At 37.2% G+C, this 20,263-nt stretch overlaps 2 protein-coding genes across 6 annotated transcripts in view; one reads left to right on the top strand and one right to left on the bottom strand.

Moving 5' to 3' along the window:
* DGLUCY (D-glutamate cyclase) overlaps nucleotides 1-20,263 on the top strand; it is a 189,103-nt gene that overhangs the window by 106,925 nt on the left and 61,915 nt on the right. The window lies entirely within an intron of this gene.
* RPS6KA5 (ribosomal protein S6 kinase A5) overlaps nucleotides 1-20,263 on the bottom strand; it is an 88,673-nt gene that overhangs the window by 63,415 nt on the left and 4,995 nt on the right. For 2 of the 5 annotated variants that reach the window (XM_061463801.1, XM_061463802.1), the window contains exons 3-4: nucleotides 12,780-12,851; nucleotides 908-1,126 (exon numbers count right to left, since the gene is read on the bottom strand). In XM_061463801.1, coding sequence (XP_061319785.1) covers nucleotides 908-1,126; nucleotides 12,780-12,851 — 291 coding nt within the window. Of the gene's footprint in view, nucleotides 1-907; nucleotides 1,127-12,779; nucleotides 12,852-14,105; nucleotides 14,211-20,263 lie in introns of those variants that run through there. The other 3 variants (XM_061463804.1, XM_061463803.1, XM_061463805.1) reach the window with 3 other exon arrangements.

Below are 20,263 nucleotides of genomic sequence, written 5' to 3' on the forward strand. Positions count from 1 at the left end.
ACAATACAAGTATTTTCACCAGCATTTTACAGCAGGGAGCCATACCAACAAGATGTAGATTACAGCGTTGTAAGGAATTTGACCACAAAAAAGCACAGTCATCTCTAACTGGCATTGCCCATGTTTGTTCGGAAGAACTGCCTCACACAGTCTTTAAGAATGCAGCATTTCAGTGTTAAAATGGCATACTACTGATTAGCATAGTGATAAAATAGCCCTGTCCTCTCAGACAGATGACAACATTTCGAAAACACTGATCACAGTAAGGACAATATACAACATGGGTTTAGAGTGAAACATGCAGTATGTTTGAAGGCTTTCTGCTGCTTAAATACTCCTTACTTTTTTTCCCACCAGCTAATCCTAGTAACAAAGTCACGTTTGGTCATCCCACCTTACTAATAACCTCTGTGCCACATACACAAAAGCAACATGCAGAAAATATAAAGTAACTCATTTTAATGCCCATACTCATACAGATTAAGAGCATTCACAGTAGCAGTTTGTGACTTAGGCGGCATATAATAATGGTTTAGAAAGTACAAATAAAAATTTCTTCTGCTAGTCAAGTTCAAGAAAACATTTTTCTGGTTCAAGTCCTTATTGTCCTATACATTTATTTTTGATGCATATAAGTCACATATACTTCCACCCACCCTAAGTCAAAGTAGCACATTGAATTTCAAACAGGAAAACCACAAACACAGACACTGTTGCAGATTAACAGTATTTTACTTCCTATAGTCTCGCATGCAATCTCCAAACACACGGTACTTAAGACCACAAGAAAAAAACACCACAAAATATTAAGGAGTTAAAAGAGCAGGGTTTGGTTGTTGTTGGTTTTTTTTGTTTGTTTTGGGATTTTTTCAATTAACATAAGACTTAAATCCTGAAAACTACTCACCTAAAATGAGATGAAGCTTTGTATCTGTCTGGAAGGCATAATGTAAAGTGACCAGAAATGGTGATTGCCTAATGTGCTCCAACACTTGTCGTTCTGTCCTTGTGTGTTCAGTTGTTTTGGCTTTTTGAACTATTGTTGCTTTCTTCAGTACTTTCATGGCATACAGCTTTCCAGCATCATGGCCACTTACTTTCCTTACTAGGAACACTTTTCCATAGGCTTAAAGAAAATGTAGGGAGACAGAAACAAAACAAAACAAACAAAAACAGTCACCTCCTCATACCACAGGTCTGGTTGATATAACTATTATTTTCAATTACTCACTGTTAAGCGTTACTCACAGTACCCATTCAGGCTAAAATCTTTCAGAACACTTTTGTTTCAGACTGGCATTTTCTGAGCAAAACTTCAACCAAATAAGCTTAGTAACTGAACACAGCAAGAGCAGGAAAAAAACAATCAGTGTTTCAGGATTGAAAAAACATCTAAAAAGCTTCCTTTGTAGTAACCTAAAACTCCCATACATAGAATTTAAGAAAAATGTAGAGTTAAGAGAGATGCTATTTTTTTTGTCCTCAAAACAGTCTGTTCATATGTGCACAATTTACATTCTTTCATTACTGGCTTTACAGCACTGAAGTTCAAAAAACTCACAGAAAAGCCAATGTATTTAGTACACAGGAATTTTCTGAGGCTCAGATACTGAACTTAAATGAGTATATCCTAGAGAAGATATCTCAAAAAGAAAGTTTTCTAAACAGAAGCAGTAAAAAGAATAGTCACCAGAACGACAAGGTAGTCTTCCCAGAGTTTTCAATTATTGAATCTACATGTTCAATTTGGCTAAAAATACTCTCCATACTGGAGTACTAAATGACAAATACGGACTGTTTGGTTGGGGTTTCTTTATAAAACAGGGCTCCTGGGAATTGTACACAAGTAGATTTGATACCTCAGCTAGGGAAACCTGTACAAACAATAAAGGCTAGAATTAGTAGATACACAAACAGGATACTACATGAAAAAAATGTTACTTTTGTATATGATAATGATTATTTCTATTAATAATCATTCAAAGGAATCAGGAGGCAGGAACAATGATACGGTTGACTTATTTAGATTTCCAAGATACTTAAGTTCCCTTACCAAAGGGTCTTAAAAAACACTAAATAGTCATGGTTGCAAAGAAGAGGGTCCTCTTATGAAGAGCTATATTAGCAAAAAAAACCACAAAAGGTTAAAAAAAAACAAAAACAAACAGTTTTTTTTTGGTGAAAGGAGGTCACAACAAGAATGATTCAGACATATATGAATAGTGAGGAAGCTGATTTTCTTGGTTTAGTTATTCATCCACTGCAACAGAAAACAAAGCTGACTGCTGAAAACTGTACCACAGTACCAAAATATTGAGAAGCTGAAAAATAAAATGGCAGATAAAATTCCAAATAGGAATGTAATTAATATATTAATTTTATATATAATATAAATATATAAATAATAAATATATATAATACATAAATAATAATTAATTGTGCATAGAGTTATAACTGAGAAAAAATAATAAGAAGAAAATAGAGTTACCAAATAGGTAACTACCATATAAATAGACTTTACCCTATGAGAAAACACCAGTGGTAATCCAAAAAAGCAAAGAGAATATTAAAACTTCAGAGAAGTACTGAAGGGGAAAAATGATACAAAACGTACTGACTTCCAAACCTTCAACACAAAACTAGAAATCCCTTATGCTCTGGTATGAAACTTTTGTGTGCTCATATCTTGAATGATGCACACCTTTTTGGTCTCTTTTCTTTCCCTAGCTCTGCCCTGCCCCCAGTCATAAAAAAAAGTATAGAAGAACTTTAAAAAAATACAGAAAAGATAAAAGAATTCTTCTAATTATGAAGGGAACTAAGCACGCTTAAGACTTTTTATTTAGCCTGGAAAATAAAGAGTATTTAAGAATATGCTAAACAGTTAAAAATCAAAAATGGTATGAAGGTAAGTGAAGAACAATTTTTCATTATTTCCAGAAATAAAATACCTAAACTAAATCACCGGGTATCAAGATTAAGAAATGCCCAAAACACACAAATAAATAGTGGTTAAGCTGTGGAACAACTCTTCCATTATGCTGCTGATGTCAGAAACCTAGATGAGTTCAAAATGATTATACAAATCTTTGAGGGAGAGGAAAGTACACCAAGAACTGCTAAACACAAATGAGAATCTCTGGCTCAGGCAGACCCCAAACAGGATGCTACAAGTTCACTACGGAAAACACCGTTGTATGCCTCTCCACATTTTGAAGGATCTCCTTAAGCCATCATGAGAGACAAAAACCAACCAGCCGAGTGTTTTGTTCAATCCCTATAATTATCTTCAATTACTTTCTCAAAGACAATGCTCACTCTTTTCAAAATTGTAAATACACCAGATAAGGTATACTGTCCTGACATGAGACACACAAATTTAGTTGGTCTTTAAAAATGCTATGGCATACACTGCTTCCAGTAAGAACTGGGTGGAACTCCAGATACTTTCCATTTTTTTTCCAGGCAGGTAATAGAGTTACAAATTATCAAATTACATGTACTTTCTTCTTACAACAGAGTTCTGCTTCATTCAATATACAAAAGTGATATTGCTCATATAATAAAAAACTCTTTTTAAGTTCTTTACCTGACTCATCACCCCCTAAGGAATCATGCTTGCCTTCTTTACAGAACTCGTTATTCTCAATACGAGCTTGCAAAAAATTTTTCACAACAAACCTCTCAAGAATGGCAAACAGTGTCAGGACAGGTTAGTGTAAACATATCTGTCTACTTTGGGAGGCAAATGGGAGATACCCAGGGCAATCTTTTTCAAGATGTTCAGTATTGTATCACATTCCCCAACTTTAACCGTAGTTAGGACATCTCAAGTGTACCTAAGTCAGATCCAGTGCTCACCAGCTGGTCATCAAGAAATGGATAGCCACATAGATGTAAAAAGCTTTTTTACTTTAGTAAAATAGGCATGGGCTATATATATATCCTGTCACAATGTACAGACACAAGTGATCTGAATCAAGGTTGTACAGACCATAGTACTGTGACCACAGTAATACTGTTATGCATATACACATTTTTAATGTTATTCACCTATTTTTTAAATATTGGATGTTAAATTATTTTTAGCATCTGAAAACCAGACCCCTATTACTGAAAGCACTGGTATTAAATAAAAACTGCTTTTTTAAGGAGTTACTTCTCAAAAAAATGTACATAATGCTTCTGCATTCTACCACCATGCAACAAAAACAGCATGGAGAATGGCCTTAGCTTGCATTTCTGAACTGTTTATGGGAGCAGTCCTAGTTTTCACTAATGTTCAGCTGAACTTCCTTGTGTCTCTCTGAAAAGTTCATTAAAGCGCATTAAACAGAAGTTTCCTTGGATTCCCAGGAAACAGTTTTATCAGGAATGCTGGATCCAGAAAATCATTGCATTAAACTAAATTAAAACAACAAAAGCCCCTAGATCTTACACACTTGTCTACCTGTATCACAGAATCACAGAATGGTGAGTGTTGTAAAGGACCTTAAGATCATCAAGTTCCAACCCCCCTGCCATGGGCAGGGACACCTCACACTAAACCATGTCACCCAAGGCTCTGTCCAACTTGGCCTTGAGCACTGCCAGGGATGGAGCATTCACTTCTTCGGGCAACCTGTTCAGTGCCTCATCACCGTTACAGCAAAGAACTTCCTTATATCTAACCTGAACTTCCTCTGTTTAATTTTAAACCCATTGCTTCTTGTTCTACAGATGCAGTCCATGATGAAGAGTCACTCTCTGGCATCCTTGTAGGCCCTCTGTATCTTTAATCATACTTAATAAAAACATCTGGCATCTTAAATGGCAAAACGCCAGCAGTATATCAATAGCACCTACTAGAGCTTTACATACAGCATAGGAGAAAATTACCTGCCAAGTGTAATAGCTGTAAGGGAAACTCTAGAAACTATACTAGCGTTATCATAAAAGAATTTGCAACATAGAACTTTACCATGGTACAACTTGTTTCTTCAGCTATCTGAAAAGGACTGACAGAATGACGATGATTCTCAGCAGTTTTGATGAGAATAAATCTAAAGTAGCACTATTTTAATCAAATGACTCACGATACATTCAACACCAGGAATGTATCTCTGATAACACCACAGAAAATCTACTTAAAAGACAACACTGCAAAAGCAATTCATTTGAGTGGCAGCAAGAAGGTACATAGGCTAACTGCAAGAACACCCTTGCCTGATAATCTTATTTGAGAAATTAAGAAGGCTTTCCTGAAGAAGCCACATTTCAGTGTTCATTCTCGTAAAATCTCATGCACATCTCAAGCACCTCAAAGGCAGAAATATTTAGACAGCATTATATCCCCCATAAAGAAACATACAGAAGTCCGCAAATATTCACCCCCAAAATTCATTAATACTTTAAATGATGAAAGAACTAGAAGTCTATAGTCTTCTGTATTATTTATATAATATGTATTATACACACACACAAACTATGTTAGACTGACCTTGCAGTTTATTAAGGTAATTAATATAAAATTAAATGTTTGAGAAAAAGAAATTATTAGTTGCAGACTGATATAGATATTGGGTCAGTAAGATGAATAAAAGATTACATACCAGCTATTTTTACCAAAATTCCACTTAAATTTGTAAGGCAGAAAAATATAATTGTAGGTTAAAACTTTCGCTTCTGCCTTTTTCATGAATACACATGGCAGTACACACCATAATAAGTAGCAATTCAGCAAGTCATTATAATATTCTAAAGTACACACTTGCTGAAAGACAATGAATTAAAAATAAAAAGTATTATTTGCTGCTTTATCCTTTCTGTATAAATGCAAGCACATTAAGCCACTGCATCATGCCAGTTAATTCTTGCAGAAAAAAAGTCAAGCAATTCTCATTGTTTATTTCACACAAGGATGGGTTATGCAGACTTCTAAATACATCAAAACTTGACATTTGCATACAGACAGTTTTAAAGCAATGTTTTCAAGTGTTACCATAAGCTACATCCCTTTCTTAGATTACTTACACTGACAGTAAAAAAGAGTAATCATGAGACAACAAAGAAATGGCTCAGATATGAAATATTTAAAGATTTGAATAAATTTCACTGAATTCTATCAAGATATATGCCTAATGACCTATTTTCACCTTTTATTGTTAGTCTTTAGATTTAATCTTCAAAAAAATGTAGATGCAGAACTCATTGTGCATATATTTGTCCATAGGAATTGAAATTTGGGATGTGGCAAAGTCAGAAAGGCAGATAGCTCTAGCAGCTAAAAACAAAAAAAGTCAAGCAAAAACCTTAACAAAGATCAAATAATTATTTTTAGACACTCCCTAATGTTGGCTCACTTTCCTGATCACAGTAACCTCACTTCTTCCTTTTCCTTTTATGATGGAATATTTTCCATTTTCTTTGAGATGCTTTGAAAGGAACAACATAATTTCACAGTCACTGGCTTCAAGGACAGGTTGGACAAAGCCTTGGGTGACATGGTTTAGTGTGAGGTGTCCCTGCCCATGGCAGGGGGGTTGGAACTTGATGATTTTAAGGTCCTTTCCAACCCTAACTATTCCATGATTCTATAAAAAAACCCAAACCAAAACAAAAGCCCAAAAAAAAGAGAATACTTTCTGACCTCTCAGATGGAACTTCATTATACCTTCTTGTATAACAAGATTTTGAGCTGATTATTTAAATCTGACATTCATCCTACCAATTTTCTTCCCTTCTTATGAATATATCCTTCAGATTCTACGTATCTTCCACATACACAAGAATATCCTTCATATATAACTGCTTAATCCCAAAAGATTATGTAAAAGATATTGTTCTTGTTTCTAATTTTTTATCTTTACCAGTGGACTGGGGTTCAAGAAGTAGACCAGCTTATTAGAGCACATGCTCCAGAACCACTTGTATTAGCTCTTCTTAAGCACAGCTGAAAGACTGAACAAAAGCAGCATTTATTAAAATCAGACGAATCAACAGTTGAGTAGAAAAAGCAGCATTTATTAAAATCAGATGAAGCAACAGTTGAGTAGAAAAAGAAAAATCTATATGTAGAAAAACGCATGACCCAGAATGCACTCTACATTCACAACTTTTATTTTAAAAACACATTTCCAAACAATAAAGCTAATAAGCCAAGCAGGCATGCATAAACCAAAACAGCCACCTTCTCTTGTTCCCTTCATGACTTTGGGAAGCAACTAGATTACTTTGCTGCAAGAATCCTTATTCTACAGAATAGACACTAGTTTTCCATGTCACAGGAAAAAAAAAAAAAAAAAAAGCTTTGACCAGATTGGAGGGAAACATGGATTCAGTGGACAGGAAATCTGAAAATTCCAAATTGGCAGGCTATACAGTAACAGCAGGAGAAAGTGACTTAAATGAAAACGAGACTAGAATTTCAGAAAGCATATACTGAGTAGAACATGTGCAAGTCAAAGATGTCAAGTAAGCAGTAACTCACTCCAAGAGCAACAAGTACATTATTGATAGCTTTAGTAACAGTAGCATACTGTCACATATTTTGCTTTACCGACGTAAAGCGTTACTGATTGCTTCAATGGGGAATTTTAATACATTATTAGCTCTTTATGCAACATAAAAGGATCCAAATCAGATTAAAAGGCTACTAACTTAGATTTTTTGCTTCCTTGTCTTTTCCTGTGAGACTCAGGTCAAAAGAGAAATGCGTACGCTATGAAATTCAGTTTAGCTGGCGAATAAAGTTGCTAAGCCACTGTCCATCATATTTGAAAAATCATGGCAGTCAGGTGAAGTTCCCGATGACTGGAAAAAGGGAAATATAACCCCCATTTTCATGAAGGGGAAAATGGATGACCCAGGGAATTACAGACCAGTCAATCTCACCTCTGTGCCTGGCAAAATCTAAGAGCAGATTCTCCTGGCTAAGGCACATGAAAAACAACAAGGTGCTTGGTGACAGCCAGCATGGCTTCACTAAGGGGAAATCTTGCCTGACCAATTTGGTGGCCTTCTATGATGGGGCTACAGAACTGATGGACAGGGGTAGAGCAGTTGATGTCATCTACCTGGACTTGTGTAAAGCATTTGACACTGTCCCACACGACACCCTTGTCTCTTAATGGGAGAGACATCAATTTGATGGATGGACCACTCGGTGGATAAAGAACTGGCTGGATGGCCACACGCAAAGAGTTGTGGTCAATGGCTCAATGTCCAGCTGGAGACCAGTAACAAGTGGTGCCCCTCAGGGATCGGTGTTGGGACCGGTCTTGTTTAACATCTTCATCGCTGACATGGACAGTGGAATCGAGTGTGCCCTCAGCAAGTTTGCCGATGACACCAAGCTGTGTGGTTTCGTTGATACGCTGGAGGGAAGGAATGTCATCCAGAGGGACCTTGACACGCTTGTGAGAAAATGAACATGAGCAGGCAGTGTGTGCTTGCAGCCCAGAAAGCCAACCATATCCTGGGCTGCATCAAAAGGAGCGTGACCAACAGGTCGAAGGAGGTGATCCTGCCCCTCTACTCTGCTCTCGTGAGACCTCACCTGGAGTATTGTGTGCAGTTCTGGTGTCCTCAACATAAAAAGGACATGGAACTGTTGGAACAAGTCCAGAGAAGGGCCATGAGGATGATCAGGGGACTGGAGCACCTCCCGTATGAAGACAGGCTGAGGAAGTTGGGGCTGTTCAGCCTGGAGAAGAGAAGGCTGCGTGGAGACCTCATAGCAGCCTTCCAGTATCTGAAGGGGGCCTACCACGATGGTGGGGAGGGACTCCTCATTAGAGACTGTAGTGACAGGACAAGGGGTAATGGGTTCAAACTTAAACAGGGGAAGTTTAGATTTGGTATAAGGAGGAAATTCTTTCCTGTTAGGGTGGTGAGGCACTGGAATAGGTTGCCCGGGGAGGTTGTGAATGCTCCATCCCTGGCAGTGTTCAAGACCAGGTTGGACGAGGCCTTGGGTGATATGATTTAGTATGAAGTGTCCCTACCCATGGCAGGGGGGTTGGAACTAGATGATCCTAAGGTCCTTTCCAACCCTAACCATTCTATGATTCTATGATTTGGCCTGGTCCACCAAGATGAAGAAGAAAGAGCAGAAGAAACTGTATCATCTAGAAACATAATTTCTAAAAGTTCTATGGCTAAAGTCAATACTACTTTGCTCACTGTTACCCAGAAACAAAACAATGCATTAGCTTAAGATGAGACGGGAATACTGGTCCTCAGCTCTGCATGCACCACAGAAAAAGCTTTTGAATGTAGACACAAGGCAGGGATTTCCAGAGTGAAATACCCAATGCCGTGTCAACTGCATACTATGTGTCTAAGGTCTCATTACAATGAGTGAAATTCTACATAATTAATCTTAAAGGGTGAACTACTTCACTGCAAAATACACACCTAGAGTAGGATTCAGTGGCCTACGCATAGGAAAGCCTGGAAGACCTCGGCCATGAAGACATGTACATAAAGGCAGTAATCACAAGACAGAGGGGAACTGGAGAACAGAGAGGACATCAACAGATGCTAAAATGGCACGACGGAGATGCCTATGTTTAAGTTACTGAATCCCACGGCTAGAGTCTAGTCATTTGAATCTCTGTAAGGCTTCACTAATAGTTTTGAGTAGGCCTCCATTAATCTGTGCAAAGTGTTCGACACTGTCCCACATGACATCCTTGTCTCTAAATTGGAGACACATCAATTTGATAGTTGGACCACTTGGTGGATAAAGAACTTTCTGGATGGCCACATCCATCCAGTACTAGTACTTGTTCTAAATGATGCCTTACTCTTGTACAGTATCATTTAAGACAAGGCCATAGTAACAGCTTGCTATTCCAAATATTTATGACTTACTTTATTGTGATTATAGTTTTCATCATGCTTCTTCTCATTCCCTCAAGTAAACATATGTTCTGCTACAAAGAACTGAGAAGTCAGAGTTGTCATATGCACTTCCCAACCTCAATTCAAGTATGAGTGCAAGATGTTGCAGGCCTAAACAGGACCCCACAACTCATGACACAAACCACTTAGGACCTCGTATCAAAGTTTGCATGCAAACAGGTGTTTAGAGTCTCATGAAGTTTTTGAAAAATAATCTCTCTGCTGTGGAAGTTGTGAGGAAAACAAGGTACATTACACAGAAAAAAAAGAGAGTCCATAAAATAGCTAAATAATTGAATGTATAGCCCCAGACTTTTCACATGCAGCAGGTACAACATGCAAGTTGGTTTTCTATACTTCAGAGTGAGTGCTTGCACTATAACTCTTGGCATAGGCCAGGTAGTTATAGAGCTTCCTAAAAACTAAGTTTTTATAAAGGGGTTTGTATGTTATTAAACTAACAGCATGAAGAGTCAATTTGTAAAAGCTCTCTGTTGTTCAGTAACAACAAGAAATGCCTTAACACAGTTATATTCTATTGTGAAATACCATTCTTTCACAAACTTCTTAGAAGAATGAGGGGGGATTTTTACATACTGATATCCCCAGAATGCTTTTCAAGCTTGGAAATTAGAAGTCCTTAGCAGGAATATCTAGGAAGGCTGCAGAATCACTACTACTGCAGTCTTTTAAGAATTAATTGTTGCCAGGGATGATGCAGATATAACCGACTGTCTTCGGCCAGGCAATTAGAGGTCCTCTTCAAGCTTATTCTAGTTCTGTTTTCAGTGATTTCATGCTATTGCAAACACTGGCAATTCACAGATGGTCACTTTCTCAAAAGCAAACAGAACTTCCATTCTGACCAGGTCACTTGCATTTAATGCCGTCCAGCAATTGGAAATCAATAACCTTTGACACCATCTAGCGCACTAGTCTTAGCTGTGATACTCCTAAGACTGAACAAAGCTTCTTGACTGCTCTGATGGTCTAGATTTCCAAAGCAAGAACCTCAGGCTGTTTGAAGTTATATATTAAAAAAGTGCAACTAGCATTTCCTTGTCAAAAAAAAAACCACAAAAGAAAAAAACAAAAAAAACCTATTCTTTCTACAAATGCTATTCCATGATACCCAAGGTGTCCTTGGGTTCCTGAAGTTTGCAGGAATAGTCTAGTAAATTCTTCAAATAGAACTGTCTACTAAGACAGATGTTTTTGGAGCAATGTGACTACTAGAGCAGGATGCGGACGGACAGGTATGCTTCCTCAGCTTTTTCACTTATACACCATCCACTGGTAACATCCATTGTCAAGCCACTGCAGTAGCCTTTTCTGAAAGTGGTCACCCAAAAATTGCCCTATTAACCTGAGTGGATAGGATAGCTTTGCACTATGAGCTTAGGGGCTATGTGCTATGATTATGAGTAGCCCAGGCCAAGAGAGATTTGGCTGATCTGTTCATGAAGAGAGGGCGTGGAAGGTAGCAACAAATGAAAGACAGCAGTCTAACAACAGCTAAAGGGCTATTTCAGAGGTAGTGCCTAGACACTAAAAGGTCAGGCTACTACTAGTCTGAAATTGAAGACCGACACTTATGAAACCACCAAAACTTACGCTCTATTCTGAATGCAATAGCTGTAATATCAAAGTGATCTCAGACTAACAGCAGTGGTAAGGAAAAAGGAGAAGTAGTTCAGGTATGGGACTGGTTTTCACACACACACACACACACACACACACAAACACATATAACTAAATATTCAGACAATGTTTCTGTCAGCAGAACAGAAATAAATCCTCACATAAATACAAAATTTATTTCATTTTTGGCAGCCCCACTTAGAACAAGAAGTGGTCACACTTCTTAACAGCTGCTTCTACCTACGAATATTAAAGCGTCCTCACCTCTAGCCCTAACTACTAAAATACAATAGCAAGGGTTGAGTCTAAGAGCGTTAAAATTCAAGTTTTTTAAAATTACTTCAGAAACAGAAAAATATACTCACAGGTGACTTAACAGCTTAATGAATTTAAGAAAGAATCTGTATGACAGCTAAATGTGAAAATCAAAACCCTTAGCTCTTTTCAGTGATGTAGCAGCTTACATATTTTAGCCTCTCTACCAGCTAACGGCTGGTAACACCCAAAAATTGGTATTATAAACTAACTTAAAACTCCTACAGACCTTGATGATAGTCCACCTTTGTGATTATCCCAATCTACTCAACACTGCATCTGATGTTAATACTGACTATAAGAACCCATAAATACACAAAGAAAAATAAAAGCCATTACTTTTGGTCTGTGTACAGGCCTGTGCATGCATCCCTTTAACAAAGGGGAAACAAAGCTTTTCTGTTAGTTACAGTCAGCAATCCTACAACATCGTACAAAGCCCCAGCATTGTGCTGAAATCTGTAGTACAACTGTGAACATTTTCCATCTTAAAAATTACTGGGATTTGAATATGATAGAAAAAGACTAGCCAAGCCATCGCCAACTCTGAAACATACAGTTAAAAGAGTCAAACATCTTATTCAATAATATACTAACATTATTGTTTTTCTCCATGTCTTAAAATTTAATGAAATTACCAAGACCATGCCTTAACTAAGATTAGACTTTTCACAAACTGTATTAAACTGTCACAAATCTCAGGCCACTTATTTTCCTTTTTTAAAGTGTATATTCAAAAAGGGCTGCAAACTAGAACATATTACCTGCAATTTAAACAATATTTGTGAGGAAAAAAGTGAAGAAAATTATGCTAAACAATACAAAAGTGATATATCTTCCTAAAGAATGTTTCAATTACCAAAACCTCAGCTAGAAAACAAAATTATATTTTAGAGTAATACTTCAAACATTCAACTTAAACAAACAGTGCACCTTACCCCCTGTTCCAAGAACTTTCAGGAGTTCGAAGTTTTCAATGCCAACTTTCTCTGCATGGCCTGTCAAATTTGCTGAAGGCCAAAAAAAAAATAAAACTGTTAGATATGCAGTACAGTGAAACATCATTCTGACATAATACTGTAGCCTCAGTGACAACAACTTAGTAGATGAACAAAATACGCAGCAGTAAAAGGACATTCAGTTGCATTCTGTAGTCTTTTAACTTAAAAAGCAAGGGAGAACAATTTTCTTGCTGCCATCAATGATCCTGGAGGTCTTAAAATCACAGAATAATCACTGAAGCCCATCTAGCTTGTAGACACTGTCCCAACACTAGACACCTCTGAAGACTCTAGTTTCACCTTGTCTGTAATCTCTAATCACATAGTTATAGACAACAATCTGGTCACCCCTTAGGCCTAGCACCCTGAATACTCCCATGTTACAGAATTATATGGTGCTTGAGATGATACAAGTAGAGCTCCAATAACTGTTTATGCATTTAACATTGAGTAGGAAAGATCCTGAGTCTACATTACAAAGACATTTGCTAAAATCTAACCTGCTACAAAGTTGTTCCATTTGTTGGGGAGTTTAGGAGGAGGAGGTTCTATGTTTATACAAATCTACAGCACAGAGACTAAGTTGTTGTTTCTGTTTTGGTTTGTTGTTTTTTTTTTATCTAATAGACACTTTTACAAGCAGGGAAGTTAAGAGCCCTCTTTTTAAAAGGAATTCGGGGGGGGGGGTAGGTTTGTTATTTTTTGGTTAGGTTTGGTTGTTGGCTTTTTTTTTTTCCTTTTATAAGCTGCTAAAAGAAAGCCTTAAGCAGTCCTTGTTTTTTTTCCTTTCATTCCTATCATAATATTATCCTCATTTGCATCAATATGACTGCAGGCCATTCAGCAAAGCTGCTCATTGAAATGACCCAGGTTAAAAGCAGGAAGGTTTGATTATTCTTAACCAAGATCAGCTCCCTGATCCACTTTATTGAGCAGCTGCATAAGCAGTTTTTCTAGCATAATTAAAGCTTCAGCATCAAGCAGCAGAAGCTGCATAAGCAGGCATGGGAATGCCTCACAAAGAGCAACTCCAAGCTACACTGTATGTCTAAAGACGGGGGGGGGGGGGGGGGGGGGACAGTCTTAATGCGAAAAAGCTTTCAGTAGCAGCACCACAGATTTAAAATACAATGGTGTCTTAACCAAAAAAGGAAAGCTCTTTGACAGGAGATGCTGAAATTAGCTTACTCCGTTCTACAGAAATTCTCGTGTGATTTGACATTTCTAAGAAACTTTATGAAGACAGTGTGCTTTCTGAATTACCAAAATGTATAGTCGGTCTCCATTCACAGAACTGCAGTAACTCAACAACTCAAACAAACAGAAACTTAAAGCTTCAGAAAGACATCTCTCTGCAAAGGAGATAGAAGTATAAAAAAAAAAAAAATCAAAACACTAAAGAAATGAAAAAACAAATTGGTAGCTTATTCCAACAATCCTAGGAATCTGCACACATACACAAAATGCATCTAATTAGGAGAGGCAAACATTAGTGCTCTCATGTAAGGCACTGATGAAATCTCATCTAAAATATTATTTTCAATTGTTGCCATTCATCTTTAAAAGGCATTAATCAAACTTGGTATAAGCGCAGAGAGACCATTTCAACTTTCTGGGAGATTAAAAAGTCTAAGAGAGCTTCCAGGATATTTTCTTGTACAAAGAGAAGTACAGGACAATGATTTTTTGTGATCAGTTCCATTTGTACTAGACAAGACAGTACCAGAATCATTAACCATTCAATGAGGCAACATGCAGCATACAAGTTGAACTAAAGCTTGCTGTACTATTTTCACTGCAAACAGAACAATTACTGTTGCTAGTGCTACATCACAGTCCTCGCTGAAGTCAGCAGTAAGGAAGATGTACTCATGTGCCAAGAAAGGATTAATAGCAGGTAAGACAAATCTAGACTAAGTGTCTATATAATTACAGTATGTCCTGTCAGAGTCAGAAAGCAGCCTGTCTTGAAGCAACTTAATATTACATATTACTCTTCTTAACAAGTACTGAGAATGGTACTGGATGTATCCAGTTTCAAAACTGTGTCTTTCCTGCCAAGGACAGCATGAGTCAGAGGCTACCTAAAGAGACCAGACTAGAGTGTCCACAATTTTAATGAAGCAGTGGATGCCACAGAAAAGACTCAGGACATAGAACTTCTCTGGATATTAGCTGAGTAAGTGCTGAACTCAGAGTGGGAAGAAATCTTTCACTGAGAAATCACCAATTTCCATCTTCTATTACAGAGTACTACAGAAAGGTGTTACCATCTCACATCCTTTAAGTGCTGTCAGCAGAAGGCTTTTCAACTGAACACCCTTCTAAAAAGCAAAACAGTCATTTAATCCTGCCATATTCTTGGCACTGAATAGGAAGATCGAGGGAGTGGAATACAGAGAAACACTGTGTCTTCACATGCTGAAGATTTATAGCGCTGGCTACAATCCTAAAGAGATACCAAGTCCTAAACCTAATCCATTAATCTAAACTGTGCCACAAACCCAATTTAACTTGTATTCTGCATTCAATAACATTAGTAAAACCTTTCTCGTTTTTTTGAGGTTACACAGTAAAAGGCTGAGTGATACCTAGTTTGAATTATATGTACTTGTTTCAATGTGAACTATAATTCTGCACTATCCAGTTAATGCTATTTTCACTTCCATTTAGGATGTTTAACTACCTTATCGTTAAAAAAAATAATAAAAAAGAAGTCTTCAAGGTTATTGTAACATTATTTTCATAGTAAAAGGAGAAACTATATCACAAATCAGCATATAAGCACTATAAAATACGCCCCACTTCATTCTTTTTCGCATTATACTGAGGAAAAAAATCCGTCACACAGATCAGACAGCTAAAAAGTGCTGCATAATGCACAGAGGTATGATAGGACATTTTATAAACTGTCAGAATTACTCCTTATAAAGCAAGAAGTAGGGTCAAAAAAAAAAAAAATAAAATTCAAAGCTACAAGAAGAGATTAACAATTCCTTGAAAGTGCTTCTCCCAACTTGCCATGACTGGCAATGGCTTGCTCCACAGCCTGAGTTCTGCATTCAGTCCATCTGTGAAGTATGCCCTGAGAAACGCAAGCTTCAGACCTTGTGCCTGTGCCATGCGCTTTCCAATGACACTGCTAGAGTAGTTGTCTTCATCTACTGAAACCAGATGCAGCACTTTCTGACATTGTAGCCGAGATGAGATGCAGTTTCTCCAGAATTACCGTTGTCACGCCAACATTTCCTTCAACTAGCTTTCAGAAGCATAAAACCCAAAGATCAGTTTTTTCACCAGTCACTCCCCAAAACCCAAATGACCATTGCCAGAGGACCTTTCACAAGAAATGATTTCTGCAATTCTAAGACAATTGTTCCAAGTTAGAGAAGCTTTAAAAGATTGTGCTGACAGAAGAGTGAAAGAACTGTGATCAGAACCTGATCAAAAATTGTCTGTGCAACCTGCATGAAGGCAACCTATCTGTCAAGAGTGCAACAGGATCTATACTCTGTCATCTAGCCAGCAATATTTCTAGCAAATAGTATAACAACATTTCAGTGTACACAAAGATGCCACTCAGAAACAGCAGCTTTGGGAAAGGTCTGAAATAAAGAACTGAGCACAAGGAAAGTAATTTTGGAAACAGAAAAAGTACTTCTTCATGCCCCTTTTTTTTCTAAGTCTGTTGATACATAGGCTGAAGAGTACCAATGAAGGGAACTAAGCTTGGACAGGAGGAAAGTACTGTCCAAGTCAACAGGACAAGAGTTATTCCACAAACAATCTGAAGCTATAAGTGACACAGCAGTATAAAGGATGGTGGTACATCATGGAAAAAAAACCTAAACAAACAGTAAGGTAATGGGACCCTCTAGGAAACATGCTAACAGCAGAGATGCACAATTAGAAAAAGTTTCTACTTACTCGTGTTCTACTCTAATTCATAGCAATCAGCACTGGACCAACACAGTATGGAGAATATGCAGGTGAGGGCAACAGCGACACACAACTGATCAACCCAAAACCAAAGACTGAAGGGGTCGGCCAAAACATCACAGCATCCATAAAAACAAAGAGGAAATGGTGGAACTATTTCACTACAGACGAAAGGCAAAAGAGGAAGCAAATACCTAGGAATATTCCCATTGCAAACCTTCACATGCAGAGACACCAATGCATGAAGATAAGTGTTGCCGTTCTCAGCCCCCCTGGAAGCAGGACAGCCTGCTTAACTCTGGGAACCAGAACAAAGTATTTCTGCTTGATGGAGGATCTCCAGATGACATAAGAGATGTGACTGTCGCCTGCACCGTATCTGAACTTTGAGATGGCCAGCTGTGAACCAAGAACTGTGGAAGCCGATACTGTGCAATTACTCTGTTTGCTTTCAATTGTAGTTTTATGATATTAAGAAACAGTATTTCAACAGTGGCTTTTTTCAAATTAAGATGTGCTGTGTCCTCTGTTTCTGGACTTCATTGCATACAGGTTTTTGAAGCAGACAAGAACAACTAGAGCTTCCTCTATTGAACTAGATTACGCAACCTTCAAAGACAAGCTCTGCCTGAAAGCTGTGACTTGACTACTATTCTCTGCAACATCAAACCAGCTCTGCTGTCTTACTGAGCAGAACAATGAACCTCGGATAACTTAAAGGAGAACAGAGAAAGTTAGAAGGAAAACAGGACAGCAGACATTCTGTAGTATTTCAAACTACTAGGTGTCCAGTGCCTGGTACCAACATCAACTTCATTCTAACCCATTACTTCAGAGAGTGGCCCATCTCCACTCACTTAACATATCTATTTTAAGTTACTTCAACAAAATATAGATGCTGTTTTCAAAGTCATATGAACACAAACTTGAGCTTATTCCTTACTCAGAGTGAGGAGTAGGTGTTTTTCCTTGAAATTAAGCAAAACTGGCACATTCCTTTTGGGAGGGGTGCAGCGTGATGACAACAACGCGACACAAACACAAAGCCACCCTCTAACAGAAACCACACAACTGTTGCTAGACACTGAAGAAAATGCATCTAAGATGTTATACTAATTTTCTGCTATATATAAAGTTATGCTTTGACTGTAACTGGTTACAGCAATTGAGAACTGTTAGTGAAGGGAATTGAAAAACATTCCAGTCCCTGAAATCTGACAGTACATCACAAACTAGTAATTGTCATGTCACTGAACAAGAGTACCGTTTAATCAGGTCAGGGATCTATTTTACAAACTTAAAAAGGAAATTTACAAAGCATATAATCTCAAGGACTACCTGCATTTTTCTTATGTCAAATGAAGAATTTGGAGAAAAAATAAAACATGCACACAGTTCTGAACTCGCACCAAAGAAGAGAAAATGTAATTCATGTTACTCTGAACCCTAGGATCACAACTAAATAACTGGGGTGACAACTGTTCATTCTCTATAATATTAGATGCTTAAGAGAACAACCATATGAATTGATAAAATATTCAAGATCTCACAAAGCTGCTGATCCCATTCTAAAAGGCCCGGAAGCCAAAACTTTACACAGCCAAAGATGACAAAGACCTCTGAAGTATCAGCTAAGTGGAATACATTATGTAGAAATTTGGAAGCACTAAATGCTGACGGGAACATGACAGGAAACTATCATTACCATTATGTAAACAGATGGAAGCTGCAGAAAACTATCCTATCAAATTTATCATTTACACATCAGAAGCTGAAATAAAGATAAAACTGCAGACATCAGAGATTAGCAATCCAGACGTACAATAGTCTGAACTGGAAAATGCTTCATGTTAAGATTCGTTTGCATTCACTGGCAGTGGCCCTTTTGCTATTACAGAGGCAATTTTGCTATAAGGTTTATCATTACTGTGAGATGCATCACTATGAGTTAAAGAAGATTCAACCTAGAAGCACCTCCATGGTTAGCTAGAAGCTTAATGTGCGGTAACACTATACATTACGTCATTGTCAAAAAGCCCAAAATGTAATTGGGCAAGATAGTAATGAATAAAGCTGGTACAGATAATCTAATGCTGAACAGAGTTAAATCAGTCAGATCAAAGTAATAGATACCTAACAATTGTGCACAGTTTTTCAAACAAGAAATTATAGCTAAAAAAAAATATTCAAATCAACTTCGGTCTTCCCTATCATGAGAAATAGTACAACACTTCAAAAATACACTTTATTCAGTCACAGACACTTTGGAAACAGTGTTAAAAATAATAGAAGGTAGATTATTATCAAAACAAGAGCAACTGACAATTTAAATGTTGATGGAAGGTATTTACATATTAGTCTATGTAGACATTAACTGGGAAACTTAAGAATTATCTTCAGAATTACCCTCTCTCAGGTAAAGCTTTGTCTGTCTAAGCCAGCATGAAATATTTTGACATCAACTAAAAATGGGCAAACAGTCACAATAGATCACAAAACAAAATACAAAAAACAATAAATAAATAAAGTGACCATGTGTAATAGGAGTCCTCTGTAAATCAGGTCATTTGCCTATCTATAGAATGACTCAGAAGCAGAGCTTGCACCACATCATTAGGATTGTACAATGGGGTGAAGGGAGGGGGGAAGAGCACATCCACAAGGAAGAATGTTTACCATAAGATATCAGATGATGACAAGCAATAAAGGGATCCAGCAAATATTTATATGAAGAATATAGCTGCAAATCACACCTCAGATAACCAGTCTTCCTCTTATGTTTAAAGAATTCTGGCAAGTGTTCTCTGAATTGCCTCCTGAATAAAATCCTGAAGTGTATTAAAGTGGCACATGAGCCTCCTAACTTTTGTGAAATCCAGCATGAGCTTTTAAACCATCACATTTAGAATACATTGGACAAAGCTAAACAACAGGATGACAACAGCAACTGTGACTACTAGTCCTCATTTACATTAGACATTTTATATCACTGAAGCAATGACAGCAAAATAAGCAATGGTACCAGGCCCTTTTACAAATTATATTAGCAGGTTTGTTAGACTCCAAAGCCTGAAAAAAAAAACAAACAACGAAAACCCCCACAATAGATCAACAGTCACTCTTCTTGATAACCAAAGGGTATCATAATCAAAGTTACCAGAAGATACTAACAATAAATTCTTACAGTACAAAACATTTTTAAGAATTGATTCTGTAAAGAGTAAAAACTAGAGATTTAAGTCATAATAAGGATGATTCATAAACTTAGTCTCTTAAAACACTTTTCATACTTCCCACAAGAATGGGAGCACATGTATTTTAGTGCTGAAAAGAGAAAAGTAAAAGCAGTCCAAGTTTTTAATATAGTCAACTATTAATATCTCCTGATCTCTAAAAAATATCCAGAATACAGTCAAATTTTAAAAATAAGTCTCACACAAAGTATTATTTTAAAAGTCTTTAAAAATCTTTAAACTTTCATA

Source organism: Pezoporus flaviventris, unplaced genomic scaffold (assembly GCF_033815535.1).
Source record: "Pezoporus flaviventris isolate CSIRO_AGI_PZ_B2104156 unplaced genomic scaffold, CSIRO_AGI_Pfla_v1 ptg000036l, whole genome shotgun sequence".
In the NCBI taxonomy this organism is placed as follows: Eukaryota; Metazoa; Chordata; class Aves; order Psittaciformes; family Psittacidae; genus Pezoporus; species Pezoporus flaviventris.